Source organism: Hemitrygon akajei, chromosome 5 (genome assembly GCF_048418815.1).
Source record: "Hemitrygon akajei chromosome 5, sHemAka1.3, whole genome shotgun sequence".
Lineage (NCBI taxonomy): Eukaryota > Metazoa > Chordata > Chondrichthyes > Myliobatiformes > Dasyatidae > Hemitrygon > Hemitrygon akajei.
In genome coordinates, this window is record NC_133128.1 from 175,251,466 (window position 1) to 175,275,965 (window position 24,500).

General features: G+C 41.6%; 1 protein-coding gene across 2 annotated transcripts in view; it reads left to right on the forward strand.

Annotated features, from left to right (window-relative positions):
- dcaf17 (ddb1 and cul4 associated factor 17) overlaps window positions 1-24,500 on the forward strand; it is a 71,200-nt gene that overhangs the window by 17,548 nt on the left and 29,152 nt on the right. For both annotated transcript variants that reach the window (XM_073047291.1, XM_073047292.1), the window contains exons 6-8: window positions 11,411-11,547; window positions 15,815-15,890; window positions 17,411-17,500. In XM_073047291.1, coding sequence (XP_072903392.1) covers window positions 11,411-11,547; window positions 15,815-15,890; window positions 17,411-17,500 — 303 coding nt within the window. The remainder of the gene's footprint in view (window positions 1-11,410; window positions 11,548-15,814; window positions 15,891-17,410; window positions 17,501-24,500) is intronic.

The window sequence follows — 24,500 nt, forward strand, 5'->3', positions numbered from 1 at the left end:
ATTCCCCTTACAATCGAATCCCCTATCACTATAGCTCTCCCACTCCTTTTCCTTCCCTCCTGTGCTGCAGAGCCACCCATGGTGCAATGAACTCGCAATGAAGCGCAGCGAGATGTTAGAATTTTAAAAATAAAGTGCAGCATACTTTCTTCACAAGAGGAGAGAAACAGTTGAGTTTTTTAAAAAAAAGTGCAGCACTGGTTTCTTCGGGAGGAAAGACAGTTAAGTTCAGAAAAGGCAAAAGCAGGCGAAATTTGCGTGAGGGACAACTCACATTTAAAAGAACAGTTGAAATCACTGTATCAATGGAAACAGCAGTCAGATGCAATTGAATTGCAGCCAAGTATGAACGTGAGCAATGACATAAACAGAAACCAGCCTGGCTGAATAAATTGTGTTACCGTTGTGGTAGGGTCTCAGGTACAGCAGACCAATGCAGGTTTAAAAGTGAAACTTGCAGAAAATGCAACAAAGAAGGGCGCATACAAAGAGCAAATCAGATGGACCAAAATAAATGGACTGCACAGGGAGGAGAAAATTTATAAAAAGTCAAGTTGCAGTTTCAAAAAGAGCACAAATCTGCATGCCTTTAATGAAAAATCTGATATTGATGGGAGTGACAAGGATTGGGTAGCAATGTGAAAACTAACCATAGACAAGAAATATGGCTTGCATCAGAAGCAAACGGCAAATTAATTAAAATGGAATTGGACACTGTCTCGGTTGTTTCAGTCATTCCACAAAATGAGTTTGAATGGCATTTCAAAGATACTGAACTGAAGGCTGTAGATATCCATTTAAGAACCTGTATTGGAGAAAAGATAACTCCTGTGGAAATGACATACTTAACAGTGAAATACAACAACTAACAAGCCACATTGGGCTTGTATGTGGTAAAAACAGGAGGGCCAGCATTGTGAGGCTGTGATTGGCTGAGACAACTACAACTTGATTGGAGATCCATCCACTATTTGCATGCCATATTCCCTGCAATATAGAGTCAACTGAAAGGGAATTAAGAAAGGTACTGGATGATGCCACAGTATATTCAAGGATGACATTGGGAAACTCAAACATATCAAGGGTAAAATAGTGTTAAAAGAGAATGCCACACCCAATTTTACAAAATCCATCTGGTTCCTTATACCATCTGTGATAAAGTAGCCAGTGAGCTAGATGGCATGGAGGCTGAAGGAATTCTTTCCAAGATTGAGTGGAGCCCATTGGCAATGCCAGTGGTCCAAGTAGACAAAAAGAATGGGTCTGTCAGGATCTGTGGTGATTTTAAGATCACCATCAACCCAGTATGAAAGTAGATCAATACCCTCTGCCCAGGATAGAAGACATCTTTGCAAAACTTCTTGGAGGAAACCACTTCAGCAAAGGCTTAACAACAGATGGAGATGGAAGAAGAGTCCAAAGTGTTTTTCACCATAAGCACACAAAACGATTATTGCAATAATAGCTCATTTTTGGAGCAGCGTCTGTACCTGCCCTCTAGCAGAAAGCCATGGACCAGGTGCTGCAAAGCTGCCCAGTGTTTCCTGGATGACATCATTGTTGCTGGTAAGGATGACAAGGAACATCTCCAAAATCTCAAGACAGTGCTAAAAGGATCAGAAGATAATGGGTTCAGAACACGATGCAACAAGTGTGAATTCTTTAAACCAAGCATCACTTACTGTGGTCACATTACTGACGCACAAGAATTACGCAAGTGTGCTGAGGAAATTCAAACAGTGGTGGATGCCCCAAGGCTAAAGGATGTGTTGCAGTTGTGATCTTTTAAGAATTTGACAACTACTATAACAGGTTCATGCCAAACCTGGCTACTGTGCTCAACCTTGTGAAATCATTACTACAGATCGGGAAGCAATGGACAAGGCAGTGTGAAGTGGCTTTCAAAATGGTAAGGAAATGGTGATGGCAGACACTGTACCCGGACATTGTGATCCATATGGCCCAGTGAAGCTTGCCTGTGACCTCATGGTATAGGTGCAGTCATGTCACATGTTTTGATTGATGAAAGTGAACGCCCTATAGCCTTTGCATCATGTTCCCTCACCGTTGCAGAGAAGAATTAAGCACAGATTGACAGAGAGGCCTTGAGTCAGGTTTGGGGTGCAAAACATATCAACAGTTGTATGGGAGTGAGCTTACCCAGGACATGCCCACTTCTTAATACTATCGTACAGGAGCCTGAAGGCAGACATTTAGTGATTCAGGGGTAGCTTTTTCCCCTCTGACATCCAAATTCTGAATGGACTAGTAATTTAGTGCTTACTATAATATATTTTTTTTCTCTATTATTTATATTGCATTGTGCTGCTACCACAAAGACAATAAATTTCATGACATGGGCCGGTGATAATAAACCTGATTCTGATTACTGACCATGGACCACTACTGTCCATTATCAGTCCGCAGAAGGGTGTAACACTCACAGCAGAATGAATGCAGAGATGAAACAGATGGGCTCTGTTTCTTGGAGGACACAATTACAAGATCAAATTCAAGAGGACAACTAATCATTGGAAATGTTGATGATTTGTCCCTTTTGCCCTTGGAAAAGGAAATATAGATAAAAGAGGACAGTCCTCTTGATATATTTTCCCTAACGCAAATTGTTGTTTCCCTAATACCACAAAAATGATCCAAAGGGAAAACAGAAAAAATCCCACACTGTCTCGGGTCTACATGGCGATCCAAAATGGCTGGAATGTGCAGCAGAAACTCTCACCCATCTTTACCAGCACCGGGATAAACTTGTACTTGACAGGTTTTCTTTTATGTGGGGATTGAGAGTTGTTTTACCATCCAAGCTGAGAGCTAAAGTGTTGGAGGAGCTACATGTTGGTCATCTAGGTGTGATCAAAATGAAAACTTGGCTCAAAGCTTTGTCTGATGGCCTGAGCTAGATCGAGCGACTTGCTTATGCACTTTTTGGGATACCACCACGTACAGAAGATGCCAAGAGCAGTGCCTGTACCTTCCAAGGAATGGCCTGTACTATCCTGGCAGAGGATTTAGGTGGATTTTGCCAGACCATTCATGGGCACAAGTTTCTTGGTAATAATGGATGCAGCTACAAAGTGGGCAGAGGTTTCCCAACAGCCTCCACTACAGCCTTGCATACTGTTGATGTGCTGCGAGGCCTTTCCTCAAGGACTTAGTCAGTGACAATGGACCACACTTTATTGCAGAACAGTTTCAGTCAGCCACTCCTAAAAATAAATGGAATAAGACATATTACTTCTGCACTGTACCATCCAGCCACAAATGGCTTGGCAGAATGGTTTGTCCCGAGTTTAAAGAACACAGTGCAAACAATGTCAGCATAGTACTACACTGACACTGAATGAGAAGCTCGGCAATTGCTTCCTTGCATATTGCAATGCAGCACGCTACACAACCAACAGCTCTCCAGCTATGCTGTTCCCATGCCGTCCTTTGTGCTCAAGGTGGATCTGCTCAAACCCATTCTCAGAAAGAGTGTGCAGGACAAACAGCTGTGACAAATTGAGCGCTCCTCAAACAAGGAGATTGGATGTTACAGTCCTGGCAAAGGGCTACAGAGGTGATCAAAACTGGGCACTTGGAAAGATTAAGGACAGAACTGGACTACTCTGCTACACAGTGGAGATTGTGTCTGATGTCAACTGGAAATGACACGTAAGTCGTTTGAGGAAAACAAAGTCAAATGTCAGAACCACCACTGAGGAGGCCTCAGAACCTGATATTGTTTCAAAGCCTCAAGTCTCTTCTGCCAAGCAGAGTGACTATTCCGACCCCCCTGTTGGGAAAGACTTTATTCCACAAAAGTAAGAAATCCATCACAGCAATTACACCTTACGTCATTACTAAAGTGTGTGTGTGTGCCTCACTGAAGTAAAATTGAAGCACGTACATTTTCTCCTGGGATCCTGCGTTTTTCTTCGAATTAGTTTTAGAGTTATAAAGCATAACATTAGTTTTGTGAAGGAAAGAACATTCTCTAAAATAGAAAAGGCATTTAAAAATACATTAAATATTCCTTGTTTATGTTTCTGGGCTGTTCACACTTTTGAATTTTTTTTAAAGCATTCGCTGTTTAGTTCTGACACTAAGGTTGTGTCAATGCTGAAGGTGAAAACAAAAGAAATGCTGGAAACACTCATCAGGACGGGAAAGAGAAAAGGTGTAATGTTTTAGGTCAAACACACTTTAGCAGAATTGACAGTGGTGGTGGTTATGCTTGTCATGAAGAGAAATTGTTCTATTTTTGGGGGATTATCACAGTAACCTCAGGGTATTATTGTAGGTGGTTTCATGGATGTGCTAATATTCTGCTTATTTTCAACTACTTCGTCAATAACCTGCCTCCATTTTAAGTCCACAAATGGGTTTGTTGACTCAAAACTGATTATGACCCCTGTTCGTTAAACCTTCACAGGCCTGCCTTTGATATTCTCATGACATTTCCACAAGTTAACAAGTGGCTGCAATACCTGAACTACTTCAAGCTATATGATTGTTGTGTTCTCACACAGGTGTAAAAACTCTGAACTAAACACGCAGAATAAACCGTAGTCAATGAGGCGCGATCCCAGTAAAATTAACCGTTTACTGTTCACTCTTCCACATTAACGTATGGTGAAAACTGTTGATAAAACAATACAAAATATATACAGTATTTGTTTCCTTCTTGGCATCACATTTACATCATAAATACTTGCAAAAATAAAACTACAACAAATTATATTACATTAAAGTACAACATACAGTCAGAATCTACCTACGCCATCAACTGCTTTAAATACACTTCAACATAAACTATCTGCAACTCTTTAAATAACAAAGAACTTTATCAACTGTCATTACTTTTAACAGAATCAGCGTTAACATTTTTACTTCAACATATCGATTATCTTATGAACTTATGGTGTTGCTTCTATGATGTTTCTAGTGCGTAGAAAGAAAACTTTTCTCGTGCTGATCCTGCACACACAAGCCCCCTCCTTCCCGTTTCTCCAAACCGGTGTTTTCCCACAGGACGCAGTGAAACCGGTTGTGATGTCATCGCATGCCGTGATATATCACAGACAACAAATTTACTTTCAACAACTTTAACTTTAACTAGAAAATGATTACAAACGAATTACTAAAGCAAAAATATGATAAACTAAACGAATGCCTTAAGGGCAACACACTCCCCGCTTGACCTTTGTAAGGTCACAATGAACATAATACAAACTTCAGTCTCTAAATCAGTCCTTAGTTAGAAGTAGAATGACTTCTGCAACTGGCCTTTGGTAAGTTTTCACATCACCTTGGTCAGAAGTTTTCAACTCAACCTTCCTGACATGTCCATCCCTACCAGGGAATGTGGCAGTGATTCTGGCCATTGGCCAGCAGTTGCGGGCGATCTGCTTGTCCCTGAGCAGGAGTAAATCTCCAACTTGAAGATTCCTGCGAGGTTCTGTCCACTTTTGTCTATGTTGCAACAAAGGTAGATATTCATGTCTCCAATGAGACCAGAACTGATTTTCGAGAGCCTAAACCTGTCTCCATTGCTTTGTGTACAAATCCTTATCTGAGAAGTCCTCAGGTGGAGGGGAAGCTCCTGTCTTCTGCGTAAGGAGCATTGATGGTGAGAGTATGAAGGGGCTTTCTGGGTCAGAAGAGACAGGTAGGAGTGGTCGTGCATTTATAATGGCTGTGACCTCTGCCATTAGTGTGCACAGTACTTTGTGAGTCAGTCGGGTGCATTGCTGCAGAAACATTGAATCAAGGGTCCTTCTGGTGATACCAATCATCCGCTTCCATGAGCCTCCCATATGAGAGGCATGTGGTGTGTTGAACTCCCAGTTGCATCCCTGCTGACTGAGGTACCTTTGCACCGTCTTGTCCATCCTGATCTCCTTGGACGCTCCAACAAAGTTCGTGCCGCAATCAGACCTTAACTGTTTTGTGGGGCCTCTTAGCGCAAAGAAGTGCCTGAGAGCATTAATGCAGCTGGATGTATCCAAAGATTCAATGACTTCAATGTGTAGAGCTCTCGAACTCATGCAGCTAAACATGATGGCCCACCGTTTGCTCTCTGCTTGTCCTCCTCTAGTGTGTCTTGTGGTGATAGTCCACAGACCAAATACATCGAGCCCCACATATGTAAAAGGAGGGCAGGCTTCAAGGCGTTCTGGTGGGAGGTCCGCCATACATTGAGCTTCCATCTTCCCTCGCAGTTTCCTGCAGGTTACACATCTGGAGTACTGAATTGATCAGTGTTTTGCCTCCCAAGATCCACAGTCCCGCTGCCCTGATTGCTCCTTCTGTCAGGTGACGGCCCTGATGCCTTACCTGTTCATGGTGATGGCATATGAGCAGTAAGGACACGTGGCTGTCTTTGGGCAGGATTACTGGGCTCTTTTCTGCAGCTGAAAGGTGAGAGTGTATTAACCGGACTCCAATGCAAATGAGATCGTTCTTCAGGATTGGATTGAGTTTTCTCAAAGGTTTGTCCTTTGGTATTGGTTTATTAACTTGGAGGGCCGAAAACTCCCTCGCAAAATCTGCTCTTTGAGTTGCTTTAAGGATGACATCCTTTGCCTGGGCCAATTCGTCCGCAGTGTACCTACGTGGGATATGAAGCTGTTTTAGATCTTGAAGTGAATCTCTCCAAGCCTCCCATCTGTTTAGCTTGTCTTTTGGTAGGGGAGTATCCCAGTCAGAGAGCTCAGAGGTAAGTTCCCTGGGAAGGGCTCTTCCTTGGATCGTAACTGGTGCCAGTAGACCCAAGGGATCAAAAACACTGTTGACAGTGGAGAGAACTCCATGGCGGGTGAATCGCTTGATCATGGTCGGCATGGAGAACGTGAATGTGTCAGTTGTAATCTCCCAAAGGAGGCCCAAACTCCTTTGTGTGGGTATGGTTTCTCCATCTAGATCTAGATCTTTGATTGCCGGAGCACAGTCATCATGTGGAAAGGCCACCATTACTGCCTGACAGTTTGATGCGAACTTGTACAAGCGGAGGTTTGACTCAGCAAGTGAGGCTTGTGTACGTCGGAGCAGATCGATTGCTTCATCTTCTTTCTGTAGCGATAGCAAGCCGTCATCGACATAGAAGTGCCTTTCTACGAACTTAACGGTGTCATCGCCGTGCTCCTGTGCACCCTCTCTGATGGCTCTTCGCAGCCCATAGATGGCCATAGCAGGTGATGGACTATTGCCGAAAACGTGGACTTTCATCCGGTACTCAATGACTTCCTTGTTAATGTCATTGTCCTTGTGCCATAAGAAACGGAGGAAATTGCGATGGTCTTCCTGTACTAAGAAGCAATGGAACATCTGCTGGATGTCCGCTAAAATTGTGACCTTCTCCTTCCGGAAGCGCAGCAGGACCCCGAGAAAGGTATTGTTGAGGTCGGGGCCTGTGAGGATCACGTCATTAAGGGAGATAACCAGCACACTGAGCACTGGAGTCGAAGACCACCTTGATCTGATTGGGCTTTTGTGGGTGGTAAACCCCAATCGTTGGGAGGTACCAGCACTCCTCACCTTCTCTCAGTGGTGGTGCTACTTCAGCATGTCCGTTAGCGAAGATCTTCTCCATGAATGCTACGTATTGTTGCTGTGTCTCAGGTTTCCTTTTCAGGGTTTTTTTGCAAAGACGTGAACCGCTTGACTGCTTACTCTTTGTTGTTTGGCAAGCACTGGCGTGGTTCTCTGAAAGGTAGTGGGGCGACCCAATTATTTGCTTCGTCTCTGAAGACCTTGGTGTCCATTATTTTTAAGAAGATGACGTCTTGTGCTGATGGAGCAAGTTTATTGTCGTGCACAGTTTGAGCGAAGACTGACTGTCCCAGTGTCTTGTCAGTTACTTTAGTACACTTGTTAAAGCCCTGTTGTGCTTCCTTGATACACATGTAGCTTGTGCAGGGTTAAAAATTGAATGGCGGCCACTCTCTAGCACATTGGTCTTGAGTGTGTTAACTGTCGGTTTGTGTACATTGCCAAGGCACACCTCTCCTATCACCACCCAGCCCAGATCCAGGCATTGGGCAAAGGGGGTGTTGTGTGGTCCATTGACCTGCTGCCTGACCTTGTGCACCTGGAGAACGTCTCTCCCGAGTAGCAGGAGTATTTCTGCTTTTGGGTCCAGTTCTGGGATGTGCTTGGCGATGTGGTGGAGATGCGGCTGGTGTCGCACGGCGCTTGGCGTCGGGATCTCGGTGCGGTTATTCAAAATTTCATTGCACTCTAAGAGTGGAGGGAGACAGATGACAACTTTACCATCCAGTGACTCAAGCTGGAAGCCTTCTGCCTTCCTCCCATATGTTTCTACGTTGCCTGAGCAAGTTCTAAGGTAGTATGGGAACTGATTTACTCTCTACGTTGAACAAATCAAAGAACTCTGGTCTGACTAGTGAGCGATTGCTCTGGTTGTCCAGAATTACATAGGCTTTGATGGCCTTGTCTTTGGCTCCCTTAGGGTACACCTTAGTGAGGCAGATCTTTGAACAAGAATGGCTTGACTGACCTTGACCGCAAACTTCTGTGCAGCTCGAGCTGACAACAGTTGTCTTGGAGAGATCCTCTCCCTCCCCGCCGTCCTCTTGTGAGAATGGAGGAGCTTTGTCGGTTTGCAGTAACGGGCCGGAGTGCATGGCCCCATTGTGATTAGTGCTATTACATTCCGAGCCCCTCACGGGGATCGTACACTCTCTAGTGAGGTGAGAGGTAGAGGAACAGCATTTAAAACATTTTTTTCTCCTTGAGAAGGGCCATCCTCTCATCAAAGGGTTTTTTCCTAAACGTTCTGCATTTTTTGAGGGGATGGGGTTTGTTGTGCAATGGACAATTCTTGCTAAGGTCATTGTTAGTTGTAGAGACTTCAGTTTTACGCACTGAGACAGGTTTATTGATGTTAAAATTATTCGAAGTGGATTTAACTGGCTTGGTGTAAATTGTACTGCTACCTTGACTCATGAAGCTAGGGTCGTTTTGATTCTTCGCCTCCTTGCACACAAACCTAGTGAAATACTCAAAGGGAGGAAATTGACCATCGTTCTTTTCCTTGTACTCTGAGCCAACAGACACCCACCTTTCCTGCAGCCCAAATGGAAGTTTGTCCACGATTGGTCTAATTCCGTAGGAAGTATCGAAATATGACAGGCCAGTTAAATAGCCATCTTCTTTAGTACCTTCAATCTCCATGAGTAGATCTCTGAGTTCTCTTAGCTTAGTGTGGTCTTTGGCTGACAACTTAGGAAAATTTTCCAGGCGTCAAAATAGTGCCGTTTCAATAATTTCAGGGGCCGCATAGCACTCCCGAAGTCTCTTCCATGCTTTGCATAAGGCTAGCTTGGGGTTGTTGATGTACACTGAACGTATGCGTCTCACCTGTTCGCATGATTCTTTTCCCAGCCATTTCGTCATAAGATCCAACTCTTGGGTTGCTCCGAGCTGGACTCCGTGGATAGCGTTGGCGAATGAGGAGTACCATGCACGGTAATTTTCAGGCTTATCGTCAAACTGGTATAGTCCTGAAGTGACGAGATCTCGTCGTGCTAAATACTGTGCCATGGGTTCAACTGCAAGTGGCATGCTGGCTGGGGGAATATGTCGGCGGGTATATGACTGAGGGTGTACATTTGTTATGGTATTTGCTGTTCTGAATTCAGCCTTTGCCTCTCCTCTCGCCAAATCTGGTAAGTTTGGTGTCAAGAAGTATTTGCCATCAGCCCTTTCATTCTTGAATTCATCGCGAAGTTGCAAGGGTAAATTGTCTTCCTCAGATGGATGTGATGCAATTGGTCTTCTCTTCGACTCCTCATGAAATGGGATGTTAGCATCTAAGTATGGAGAGGAAGAATGACTCTTCAAGTCCATTTGAGATTGGACATAGTCGCTAGTGCGTTCCAATCTGGTCCTTTCTGAAGTAGATTTTACGTCATCCAGAACATGCATTTCTTCAGCATTTTCTAATATCTCTGCTTCCACCCTGGCAGCTTTGGCTTCTCGGTGTAGCATCAGCACTTCTAACTCTGACTCTATCCTTACCTTTTCCAGCTGGTTTTCGGCTTCTCTGGCAGCCGCTTCCTTTTGGTTTTTGGCTTCTCTGGCAGCCTTTTCCATTTTCCATTTTGCTTCCTGTTCAGCATATGACGCTTGCACCTTAGCGGTTTCTGCTTTAGCTCTTGCGTGGGCAGTCTTATTTCTTGATGCCCTACTGCTCCTGGCGCTGGATGGCAACGACTTGACGCTGGATCGTGATGCCATCGTAGCACTTGAAACACCTGGTAATGCCGCCTTTTCACTGTGGTGTTCTCACACAGGTGTAAAAACTCTGAACTAAACACGCAGTATAAACTGTAGTCAATGAGGCGCGATCCCAGTAAGATTAACCGTTTACTGTTCACTCTTCCACATTAACGTATGGTGAAAACTGTTGATAAAACAATACAAAATATATACAGTATTTTTTTCCTTCTTGGCATCACATTTACATCATAAATACTTGCAAAAATAAAACTGCAACAAACTATATTACATTAAAGTACAACATACAGTCAGAATCTACCTACGCCATCAACTGCTTTAAATACACTTCAACACAAACTATCCGCAACTTTTTAAATAACAAAGAACATAAACTTTATCAACTGTCATTACTTTTAACAGAATCAGCGTTAACATTTTTACTTCAACATATCGATTATCTTATGAACTTACGGCATTGCTTCTATGATGTTTCTAGTGCATAGAAAGAAAACTTTTCTCGCGCTGATCCTGCACACACAAGCCCCCTCCTTCCCGTTTCTCCAAACCGGTATTTTCCCACAGGACGCAGTGAAACCGGTTGTGATGTCTTCGCATGCCGTGATATATCACAGACAACAAATTTACTTTCAATAACCTTAACTTTAACTAGAAAACGATTACAAACGAATTACTAAAGTGAAAATATAATAAACTAAACGAATGCCTTAACACAATGATTATTTCAAACAACAGAACTTCCAGCCTATTCTTCAGTACTTCTGACAGTATTGTGCATCCTTTGCACATCTATAGATGGGGTTCATCAATATCCTAAATGACATTTTAGGGAGTTTTGAGAGGAATTCTTCTTTGGTTTTCTGCACCTTTGGTTGTTGAGGTGAACATGATGCCTGATGTAGGAAAATATTTAGTGAGATAAGTGATTTAAGAGTGCTGAGTTAAATGTAAAGCGTTGCCTTTTACTAATTAATACCCATTCCTTGCCCATTACCAAATCCCCATTACCTTAATATCACTGAGTTGTCACTGTGATGTTCATATGTACCACTACATTGTTTTCTGTCAGGATTTCTGTTTAAAATTACAATGCACAAACATCAAATTTGAAGGGATTTCACTGATTTTTAAATATTCTTTTACCGACAAGGGAGAAATGTTACCCAAGCCATCAGATCACAAGCCTGCGATCTTGGCTCTTACTGCGAACAATTGGCTTATCCGCATGTCTACCAAGACTGCAGAGACTCTCGAAAAAGTTTACCTCTCATCTCAGTGGAAGTTCAGGTATTTTATGAGAATGAATTGCTTTACTTGTAAAAGATACTTAATATGTATTTGTTCATCATGGTGTTGGAAGGGGAGTAAAGCAAAACATCTACATTTACAGCTCAGTTATGACACATGGAACTTGATATGTGTCGACAGATCAAATGTAAGAACTGATACATTTGTTCCCATGGTGCAGCCCCTCTGTTAGCTTGGCCTCTTTCTCTCAAATGCTGATTAATAGAGTGTGCAAGATGATAAAAATTCCAGGTTACATTACACTGTATTAGATTTTATATAGGCCTGATTTTCATGTGATGGGTCAGAGAGTGTGAAAAGTAAAATGATGGTATCTCCAAATCAGTAAAATAATAATAGAGCAGTATTGGGTGTTTAGAGTATGGTTGGCAGAGTTAGTGTAAATGCTTTGGGGACAAGTATTACAGTGTACAAGAAAAGTGATGATTATTTTTTTTAAATATTGGACTTCCTAAACTTAAAAGAACAAAAAAAATTACGTTTTGATGATAAACTTTGCCATCTTCTTCAGGGATGATGCCTGGGCATGTCTGTTCCAATGGTATTTATACTTCCATAGTCTGTCCCTCCTGATTGGTTAGTCCTCATCCAATCAGGTTTTTGCTCTCCCACCTTGTTTACAATTGAATTCCAGTTCTTACTTAGAGTGAGACCTTCGTCTTTGTTAAAGTTCTTTTCCTCTAGTTTCATTTCAATGGTTTCCTTTAGCAGGTAGTCCCAAAAGACAAAACATTGGTTATAATTAATATCTGTACCCAGCTGGAAGCCCAAGAAGTGTTTATTTGTCGTATATTTGCTGTGAAAGCACTAGATCCTATTTTTTTAAACAAAAAAAATAAAAAAGGCAAAAACATCACAGAAAATGCTGATTATGAGAAATCTAAAGAAGTTTAACTGGGTTAGTGGGATGAGAAATGATGGAGTTTAGTTCAGATGTTAGTTGCCAGCTGGTGATGTAGTGACGTCTACACTGGACTTTGGGGCCTAAGGGCCTGTTTCTATGCTGTATAGCCCTATAGCTGCAAAGGTTGAATTTGCAGCAAGAGGTGCTGAAAATGTATGGTAAGAATAAAATCACAATCAATGCAAAATATTGTTATAGTTCTGAGGGGAAAATATGATCTTTAATAGTACACTTTCAAAAATGTTGTTAAGTGATAGTCTGAATTTTAAAAAATAGGGATTTAGCACATATACGATGGAAGAAAAATAGCAGACATCTTGAATGGTACTTTGTGTCAGTGGTGAGGATGTTATAGACATTCTAATTAAAGGCTTTTAAATATATCTTTACTTGGGTTTGATTCCTTGACTTCTCATTTCATGACATTATTCAGGAGTGGAGAGATAGGAAATTTAGGGAATTATAGGTGGGTCAACCTAACTGGAGGAACTGGGCAACATAATCAGCGGACACTAAACTGCATACCCTTGTGCCTTCCCCATCACTGTGGGAGATTTCAACTGGTCTAGCTTGAAGAAGTCTCTGAACAACTGCTATCAACATATCACCTGTGGAACCAGAGGAGTCAGCACACTTGACAACTGTTATATCACTAGCTAGAGCGCTTACCGTGCCGTCACAAACCCACGCTTTGGAAAGTCGAATCACCTGGTGTATAGGCAGAGACTAAAGACTCCAATCACCTGACGTATAGGCAGAGACTAAAGACTGCAGCACCAGTTACGAAAACCAAGAAGGTATGGTGAAGGGAGGCAGAGGAGCGCTTACAGGACTGCTTTGAGTTGGTGGACTGGACGATACTCAGTGGTTCATCTTTAAGTCTGAACAAATACGCCAGATCCGTCACCAATTTAATCAAGACCTGCATGGATGAGTGTGTACCTTCAACAACATTCTGGACAAACCTACTGGGTGATGGGGCTGCAAGGTAGTGTAGTAGTTAGCACAACGCTTTACAGTACAGACTTCAAATACAGCTGCTGTTTGTAAGGAATTTGCATGTTCTCCCTGTGACCACACAGGTTTCCTTGTCCATTCAGATTTTTGAATGGACAATGAACTCATGAACACAACCTCAATATTTTTTTCCTTTCTTTTTGCGCTAATTTAATTTCTTTTTATATATACTTATTGTAATTTATAGTTTTTATTATTATGTTTGCAATGTATCGCTGCTGCAAAACAACAAATTTCATGAATGCGCCAATGTTGTTAAACCTGATTCTGAAGCAATGAAAGACTGCAACCTTTGGATGGACAAATAACCATTGTTTAAAAGACAACAAATTGTGCAAATGCAAAAAGAAATAAATAAAAAAACAAAGAAACAAGCAATAAATATGAACATGTGATGAAAAGTCCTTGTAAGTTAATCCATAGGTTGTGGGACAAGTTCAGTGATGGGGCAAGTGAAGTTATCCCCTCTGGTTCAAGAGCCTGAAGGTATAGGGGTAATAACTCTTCCTGAACCTGATGCTGTGGGTCCTGAAGCCTCTGTACATTCTTCCTCATGGCAGCAGCAAGAAGAAAGCATGGCCTGAATGATAGGGGTGCTTGATGATGGATGCTGCTTTCCTGCAGCAGTGCTCTGTGTGGATGTACTCAGTGGTGGGAAGGGCTTTACTTGTGATGGTCTGGGCTAGATCCAATTTCTTTTTGTAGGTTTTTCTATTCAAGGGCATTGGTGTTTCCATACCAGCCTATGATAGAACCTATATAGTCTCCATTTAAACAGTTACAGTTGAGGTTCAAAAAAGGTATGTGAACCTCTGGGGTAATGCCTTCTACAAAAGCTATTTGGAGTCAGGTATTCCAATCAATGAGATGAGATTGTAGGTGTGGGTTGTAGAGGTGCCTGCTCTTCTCAAGAAAAATCTGATAATATGTACTATGCTTTGATCAAAAGCAACTTTCAGAGGACCGTAGAAGAAGAATTGTAGAGATGCTGAAGCTGGAAAAGGCTACAAAAGCATTTCTAAACACCTGGGTGTTTATCAATCCACAATAAGAAAAATTGTTTACAAATGGAGGAAATTTGGTACTGTTGCTACTCTCCTTAGGAGTGGGCATCTTGTAAAGATCACAGCAAGAGCACAACATACAATGCTGAAGGAGATGAAAAAGGACCCAGTGGTAACAGCAAAAGACCTGCAGAAATCTCCAGAACTTGCTAAACTCTCTGTTCATGTGTTCGCTATAAGAAAAGTACAGATCAAGAAATGGTGTTCATGGAAGGACAGAATGGAGGAAACCACTGTTCTCCAAAAAAAAATTACTACGTGTCTTAAGTTTGCAAAAGACCACGTGGATGTTCCACAAAACTTCTGTGGACAGATGAGACAGAAGTTGAACTTTTTGGCAGAAATATACACCACAATGTTTGGAGGAAAAAGAGCATTGCACACCAACACCAAAACTTCATCCCAACCGTGAAGCACGGTGGAAGGAGCATCATGGATTGGGGCTGCTTTGCTGCCTCAGAGCCTGGACAGCTTTCAGTCGTTAAGGTAACAATTCAAAATTGTATCAAGACATTTTACAGGAGAATGTCAGGGTAGTGGTCCATCACCTGAAGAGTAATAGTTGGATGATGCAACAAGACGATGATCTGGAACACAGGAGTAAGTCAACAACTGAATGGTTTAAAAAAAGAAAATTTGTGTTTTAGAATGGTGAAGTCAGAGTCCAGACCTTAATTCTATTGAGTTTCTGTGGCATGACCTGAAGAGGACTGTACATGCAAGGTATCCCAGAAATATTGATGAACTGAATCAGTTTTGTATGGGGGAATGGTCTAAAATTCCTCCTTGCCATTGTGGGAGTCTGCTCAGCAGCTACAGGAAATGTTTGGTGGAGGTTATTGGAGCTGAAGGAGGTTCAACAAGGGTTCACATACTTTTTCCAGCCGGGACTGTGATCTTAAAGAAAGTGTTCAATAAAGATATGAAAGGTCTAATTGTTTGTGTATTATTAGTTTAGACAGATTGTGTTTGTCTATTATTGTGATTTAGATGGAGATCAAAACACACTTTATGAGTAATAAATGCAGAAAACCAGGTATTTGCAAAGGGTTCACAACTTTTTCTTGTATCTGCAAGTGCTACTGGATGATAGTTATTGAGTCATGTCTCCATGAAACAGAGAACACAGCAATTCCTCATTTTCCTCCAATACTGTGCCTTTAGGTTTTCAATCTTGTTTTCCAATCTTGTTCTGTGGAAACAATTTCCATGCTGTAGTTTTTTACACTATGGTATTTTCACAAATATTGATAATTTTCAGGTATTTGACATGGGACAATACTCAAGAGACCTTAGTAATAAAGACTACACAGAACAAACTGGCTGCGGCCCGATCGGTGAGTAGTGGTGATGCCAAGTTGCTGGTTTAACTGCTATTTCAGTTGTAATTGGATCTTTAAGATAGTTCTGCTGGTTCTTTAGTCTTAGTGCTCCTTTGACTCTGCATAATTTTTTTTATCAGTAAAAGAGAATATGTATTCAGACACCAATTCATTAGCCACTCTTAATGGTGAACTTCTGAAATTTATGAACAACCTAAGAAAATAGTTTTGCTTTTTTTAAGTGAAGAATCAGTTTTTTTTTGGACAAAAATTTGAAGTATTTGCAACAAGTATTTGATTATTAGCCAATAAGTATCACTTGGGTTTTAGTTAAACTGATTTCTTTATCAACAATAGGCAAATTAAATATCCTTAATTATCAATCATCATTTCAGAAAACAAATGAAATTGCAATGGAAGTGAAGAGATCATTTTGTTCTAATAGTTAATTTTGGTAACTCATTTTGCAGAGTCAGTGATAAGCAATGAAGAAAGCCTAGCTCGCGTTTCCAAATGGAACAATTTCACTTGTAAATACTGCTGAAAACTATCTGCAGAGGAAACATGTAGATTTTTGCTCACACCAGGAATCCACTTCCAACAGCGGACTGACTACCTGAAACTGCTTTGGAAATTATCACTGGTGACACCTATTATTGTCACATTAATCTGTAGTCCATTCATGTACAAAAACATTTTTTATCACTGGGGCTATAAAATCAGGTGGTTTAATTCACTCTGCCATACTAATAGGTGGATGGCCACTCAACCACTGGGCTATCCCTGAGATGGGCAAGTGATGAATTCTGTGCTGCTCATCAATCATTGGTGTTTGGGGAAACCATGTGACAGCCCCATGTGTACTGCTGGTGAAAAATGATTGGTAATCCAAGTTATATATAGGGACACCCACCTGTAATTAGGACACTGCTGTGGAATGTCATCAAGAATTTCCCTTTCAAATGTCTGTAAGGAAGGCTGTGTGTCTTTATATAACCTTGAGCCTGTTTTATAAAGCATATTTATCTCTCCACTGAGACCAAAGCTTTCTGCTATCCACTGAACTTTAAAGTTTTGTGTTATATTCCTTCCCAAACATTCTGTCCCTTCCCACTTCCAGACTCTGGACTTTTTCCCCTGTTCTCTATCTCCATTTGAGCCAGTGACCCAATTCTTTTTTATCTCCACTCAGTCAGTTCTATTGTACAATTGTAAGGCTGGCAAAAATCTCAATGCAGCCAGCCAGGATTCCTAAGAGGGTGCCTATCCACTGACATTATGCTCCTAACAGCAATGGGAGGGACCTGAATTGACGATGCATAGGAGGTTGATGGTTTGTAATTGCTAATTAATTGACTGGAAATTAATGTAAGTACTCCTGTGAAGGCCAGTTCAGTGTTGGGTGAGTGGTGACCTTTCCAACGCCACCTTTTCCTGAATTGGATTGGATCCTGTTTTCAAACTACTAAATATTAGCATGTTTCTTTACTGGTTTGCTGTCTGATTTCCTAATATGTTAACTTAATGTCTTTCAGGGTAGAAATCAACACTCAATTCTTTTACATTTAGCTTTGTTCAGTGTTCTACCTCTTACGTTTATCGGAATGATGGGTATTGACAAAAAGGTGAGCCTTGTTTTTGAAACCTGTTTCATTAAATGTTAATCTTACTGAATTAATTGACACAAATATCCTTCTGGATTCAATTTAATAATGACAACTTTTTTTTGCTTATATGTGACATTCCATATTATCCATGAACAAACAGCCTTCAGCAGAACTAGTGTTTTTGTCGTATTGAAAATCACCTAATTATGAGTTATTTGTAAACCTCAATTTTTGTACAAAGCACTACCTATAACCATTTTAATTCATTTGATTTTTAGGGTGTAGAAGCAGGATAAATGATCTACTCCATCGATAGTTGTAAGCCTCAATCTTTTGATTGGAGCACTTATGAAACATGTTTGATGTCATGCTGTGGTGGCAAAGAAAAGCACCATTTTGTATATTTCTGTGATTTAACACGTCACGTAAATCTTCTTCTGACTGTTCAGCATTTTGATGTTACTAGCCACTGGACTTTTACCTAGCTATCCCTTGAGGATCTTGGTATACAACTAATAGTCAGAGTCGCTGCTCATCATTTATAAATACTAATTCTACACCTTTAAAACATTTAAAAAATAACTACTTAAACATGTTATGTGGCAAAATAATAACTATTTAAGTATTTCAGCATGCTAACAGTCTGTTTCTATCCCAAACTATAAATGACCAAATGTGGTCCACCTTTTTAGAAAGGCAGCAGGAAAACTGTAGACCTTGCAGCCGAATGTAAGATGCTGGAAAAAAATTCCGAGGGAGACAACTAATGATCAGTTAGAAAACCTTTAAGTGACAATACTGTTAGATAACATAATTAGGAAGGCCTAGGCGTGTATGAAAACCCCAAGGTGTTCTACACATATATGAACAGGAGGATGCCTAGAGTAAGGGTAGAACTAATCAGGGATTAAAAAAAAGGAAACATACCTGGAGTTTGAGGAGTTAGAAGTGGTCCTTAATCAATACCTTGCTTCAGTATTCACCAGTGGATAGGACCATGCCAAGTGTGAGGTCAGTGTAGAACAGGGTAATGTGCTAGTACGTGTTGAAGTTAGAAAAACAGATGTGTTAAAACTTAGGAAAACTATTACAATAGATAAATCCTGGGGCTAGACAAGATATGTGTTATTTCGCATGATTTGGTAGATTATTTTTTGGGTCTGTGAACGCTCACAACTTTTTCCCATATAAATAAATGGTAATTGCTTCTTCACTTTATGACATTCCGGCTTACAAACTGTTTCAAAGGACTGCTCTACCTTCGAATAGCGGGGGAAACCTGTATAAGAGTTGGAATGTTATGGTGAGGTTGTATAAGGCATTGGTGAGGCCGAATTTGGAGTATTGTGTGCAGTTTTGGTCACCAAATTACAGGAAGGATATTAATAAGGTTGAAAGAGTGCAGAGAAGGTTTACAAGGATGTTGCCGGGACTTGAGAAACTGAGTTATAGAGAAAGGTTGAATAGGTTAGGACTTTATTCCCTGGAGTGTAGAAGAATGAGGGGAGATTTGATAGAGGTATATAAAATTATGATGGGTATAGATAGAGTGAATGCAAGTAGGCTTTTTAAACTGAGGCCAGGGGAGAAAAAAACCAGAGGACATGGGTTAAGGGTGAAGGGGGAAAAGTTTAGTGGGAACATTAGTGGGGGGGGCTTCTTCACTGAGAGTGGTGGGAGTATGGGATGAGCTGCCAGATGAAGTGGTAAATGCGGGCTCACTTTTAACATTTAAGAAAAACTTGGACAGGTACATGGATGAGAGGTGTATGGAGGAATATGGTCCAGGTGCAGGTCAGTGGGACTAGGCAGAAAAATGGTTCAGCACAGCCAAGAAGGGCCAAAAGGCCTGTTTCTGTGCTGTAATGTTCTATGGTTCTATGCTGCGTAAGTTGATAGGATGGTTAAGAAAGCATATGGTATATTAGCCTTCATTGGTTGGGAGACTGAGTTCAAGGGCCAAGGACCATGAGCTCTATAAAACTCTGGTTATGATGTGGAAGCGTTAGAGAGGGTGAAGAGGAGATTATCAAGCTGCTGCCTGCATTAGAAAGCATGTCCTTTGAGACTGTGCCCTCTTGTCCTAGACTGTCCCACCATGGGAAACGTCCTTTCCACATCAACTCTGTCTAGGCCTTTCAACATCTGAATGGTTTCAATGAGATCACCCCCCCCCCCCCATCCTTCTGAATCCCAGTGAGTAAGGACCCAAAGCCATCAAACGTTCTTCATATAATAATCCTTTCATTCCTGTAATCATCCTGTGAACCTCCTCTGGACCCTCTCCAATGCCAGCACATCTTTTCTAAGATGAGCAGCCCAAAACTGTTCACAATATTCAAGGTGAGGCCTCACCAGTGCCTTATAAAGCCTCAGCATCACATTCTTGCTCATATATTTTAGACTTCCTGAAATGAATGCTAACATGGCATTTGCCTTCCTCGCCACTGACTCAACCTACAAGTTAACCTTCAGGGTGTTCTGCACAAGGACTCCTAAGTCCCTCTGCATCTCAGATTCCTGGATTTTCTCCTCGTTTAGAAAATAGTCTGCACTGTTATTTCTACTACCAAAGTGCACGGCCATGCATTTTCCAACATTGTATTTCATTTGCCACTTTCTTGCCCATTCTTCGAACCTAAGTTCTTCTTCATCCTACCTGTTTCCTCAACACTACCTGCCCCTCCACCAATCTTCAGAGCAAAGAAGGATGAGAGTCAACTTGATAGAGGTATACAAGATGATAAAAGGCATGATAGAGTGGATAGCCAGTGCCTTTTTCCCCAGGGGGACAAGGCTAACATGAGAGGCCTGTTTCGAGGCATATAATTCTTTGATTCTATTAAGTTCTCAGATTAGTGCCAGTGATGCAATGTGAGCTCTTGCGGAATGCCATTTCTTGGTCATTGTGACAGCGAACAGAATTGCCTCCCTTCCAAGGATGGTACATGTGTATTTTAAATATATAATAATAAAATTATTATGCTGTTCATTTTTGTATGGGGGGTGGATTTGTTGTTTCTCTGAGCAACTTTCATATTCTTTCTTGTTTTCACGGCTATCTGGAGAATACAAATTACAGGTTGCATATGGATAATAAATGAACCTTTGAGGCTTTGAAAATTCCCTATTTTACTGCTCAACACCAGCATTGCAAAGGAGATCTGTCTATCAATTATTATAATTCTGGCATGAACTAATATACTCTTCAGGAACTTTGAAGAGGCCTGACTAGAGAAGCCAATGTTGGTTTCCCATTAGATGAAAGTTAAAGAAAATAAAGAAGTCAAAGTAAGGTTTTTGCTTTAAGTCTGGGAGGAGAGGTGCTTTTCTTTGCTTCTCAATGTACCCCTTTTCTAAAATCACACCTTTCCCTCTTTGCAATATGCTTGTCTTCCACAGGCTGACATTTTTTCTTCTGCTCATTTTAATTGGTATCCAGTGTAATCACTGAATTCATTCTGCTGTGAGTGACAATAACATAACTGAATCCAGTAATTTTGTACCAGAAATTTACTGATATTAAAATTCATCTCAAATTTAAAAGTTAGGAACGTACCTTTTTTGCAAAGCTCATACTTTAGTGTACACTTAGTCCTAGTCCATCTGGGCAGAATAATGCTGGGGAAGATCAGTATCCCCATATGATGATGATGTCCTGTTCTAATTTTAGCATCTTAAAGAAGTGTGTGTGTACACACACACACACACACACACACACACACACACACACACACACACACACACACACACACACACACACACACACACACACACACACACACACACACACACACACACACACACACACACACACACACACACACACACACACACACACACACACACCCCTCTCTCTCTCTCTCTTCTGGTTGTTCTTTCCATCTCTAGAATATGAACCCCATCCCTACAGAGCTGTCGCCAAGGGATACAGTCAGCAGCAACATCCTCCAGGTCCTTGGGTCTGATCTTGCACTTCCTTAAAGCATTCTTCATCTAATCCTTATAGTGCTTCTTCGGCCCTCCAGCTGAGCGTTGACCATGATGTAGCTGGCTGTGTAACACTCTGCGGGGTAGCCGACATGGGGGCATCCTTATCACGTGCCCCAGCCACTGCAAATGATGCTGGGTGATCATGGCCTCAATACTTCTGCAGTTGGTCTTTACAATTATTTCAGTGTGAGGCAACCGCTCGTAATGCGTAATTCCCAGGATGCGCTGAAGGCAGCTTATGTGGAAGCGCTCCAAGGACTTGATAAAACGGCTGTAGGTTACCCAAGCTTCACGGCTATAAAGGAGGGTGATGACACAGACCGCTCGGTATACTGTGACTCCACGTCAAAGTCTCCCAAAGGCAGCTGATGCCTGTTCAATGCGGCTCTGGATGTCGTTGTCAATGCCTCTATCCTCAGAGAGAATGCTCCCCAGATATTTGAAAAATCGCACTACTGACAGCTTTTCTTCACCAACAGTGAAGGCAGGTAGGGTGGGTGGGACAGTGGTACTCCATTGGCAAACCACTTCTGTCTTGGTGGTATTGACAGTCAGCCACATCCTGCTGTACGCTCTCACCACCACAGCAAGGACAGTCTGAAGATCCTCCGGAGTATGGGCTATGAGAGCAGAGTCGTCTGCATACTGCAGCTCCAGGACCCGCTGTCTACGGAGTTTGGTGGTTGTGTGGAGCCTCCTGATGTCAGAGGTTACCATCTAATCTGACGTCCACAAGCTGCTGTCCTCAATCTCGTTGTGGAGAAGCTTGGTAACACACAAGAGGAAGATGTTAAAGAGCACTAGTGCTAGCGCACACCCCTGCCTCACCCCTGTGCGTACAAGGAAGGGCTCGGACTCTTGTCTTCCTACGGTCATCTGAGGAGGACATCCCATTAGATAGATATCTCTAATCTCTCTCTCCTCACACACACATATATACTTACTATAACTGATTTACACCCTATCCCCGTTATATGCCGGGGATAAGTTCCTCGCAGTCAATGCATAGTATGGAAAATGCATAGTGTGAATAATTATTTAAATAGAGAAAATAGGGATGCTTTCTGGAAGGCTCCCTAAATATGTTTTATCTGTAATTTATTCACATTTTCATACCAATACGACACAAAAGCAGTACCACAAGGCAACATTTGTATAATATTTCATCAATTTAAGGTACTATTCAACGTAATAAATCATAGAGAGTTAATGTACTAGGGTGTACAGTACTCACCAACAGTGGCAGGTGTTGGCTCTGGGAGATGAGTGGTTGTGCAGTGGTGTCGGGCAGCTTTACATGAATGAGGTAGAGGGTTGTGTGTCGTCAGGATCATCAAGGACAGCAACGGGTGAAGGAAGACTCTCAGAACTGCCGGCAACAGGAGATGACACCGGTTTGAAGAAAGTGGTGAGGGTTGTTTGCTTGGCAGCAGTTTGTTTTTCAGCATCAGTTTGCATGTAGGGAAAAAGGCTTGACTGCAGGGAATGACTGAAATGCTGACTCTGTTCTAAACTTGGGTCCATGTCCATTGCCATTTGTGCCCGGTCTCATCTGCATTAAACACCTGCTTTGGCGTGATGCTTAACTCAGCTATCGTAGCCCGCAACTACAAAGGGTAGCGCTCAGCAGCTTTGTGGTTAGCACTAGCTTGCACACCATGCACAGCTAAGTTGTGAAGCCTGTGACTATTAACAAACTTAGAAAACCATCCCCTACTTGCAATAAAGCTAACAATATCACTTGACACTTCCTCACTAGCCTCTGAACAAAGGTGACCATAAATTTCCAAAGCTTTCACACAAAGATGATCGGAACTGAGTTTTTTTCTTTGTTTCATGCTCAATGTACAAACTAAGCATTTTCTTTATTTTTGTCATAATCGAGTTACGCTCTTTGGTAACAATCTTTGAAGACACTTGTGATGAATCAATCACTGCACTTTTTATTTCTTAGCATTTTTCTTTGTTTCTGAACGTGGACTCACCCAGGCTGAAGTAGCGTTCCGGAGCTGTGTTACCTTCACCTGATGAGTCCCTGTTCATAATTTCCAACTTTTTTTCAAGTGTTAAAGCGGTTCTCTACCGCTTGGCCGATGGCCCAGGACTTGACATAGGATGCTTAGGAGGCATAGTTAAATATTTCAAGCACAATATCAGTGCACCGTAGGTAATAACAACAAAAATTTAAGAGCGGAGACTGTGAGGCGTGCGCGCGTGACTTGTATTGGTGGGAAAGTGGTGCTTCTCGTCCCAACAGCCTCGCATAACTGTTAAGGAGAAGTTCGTAGAAATAGGTTCGATGCATAACTGTGAATCTACATTGTCTGAAGACGCATATAACAAGGATAGGGTGTACTTTTTTTTTCTTTCTATATTATCATGTATTGCTGCTGCAAAGTTAACAGGTGCTGATGATAATAAACCTGATTCTGATTCAAACAACTTAAGAGCTGGCATCCACATTGTAGGTATCTTGCATTTTTTGGGCTTTATTGAGATCATTTACTACTGGAAAGCTGGCAAGACTGAAAGTCTACAGATATCCACACTCTGAAGCAATTAAGATGCATTCACCCAAGTCCTGAAATTAGCAATGTTATGAGCAGATGCCAAATATGTTTCTGATGTGTCCAGTTCTAATTCTAATTCTAATTGTTGCATCACCATCTGGTATGGAGAGCCCATTGCAAAGGATCAGTAAAAGCTACAGGAATTTGTAAACTCCTCCATCTCAATCATGAGCATTCGTGTCCTCAACATCAAGGATACCTTCTAAAGGTGATGCATCAAGAAGGCAGCATCATCATTAAGTACCTCCATCAGCCGGAATATGTCCTTGTCTCATTGCTGCCATCAAGCAGGAGGTTCAGGAACACACACTCAACATTTCAGGAACAGCTTCATCCCCTCTGCCAACAGATTTCAGACTGAACAATGAACCCATGAACACTATTTCACTATTTATATTATATCCTTTTTACACTACTGACATATCTTAATTTTATATTGTATTTCTTATAAATTT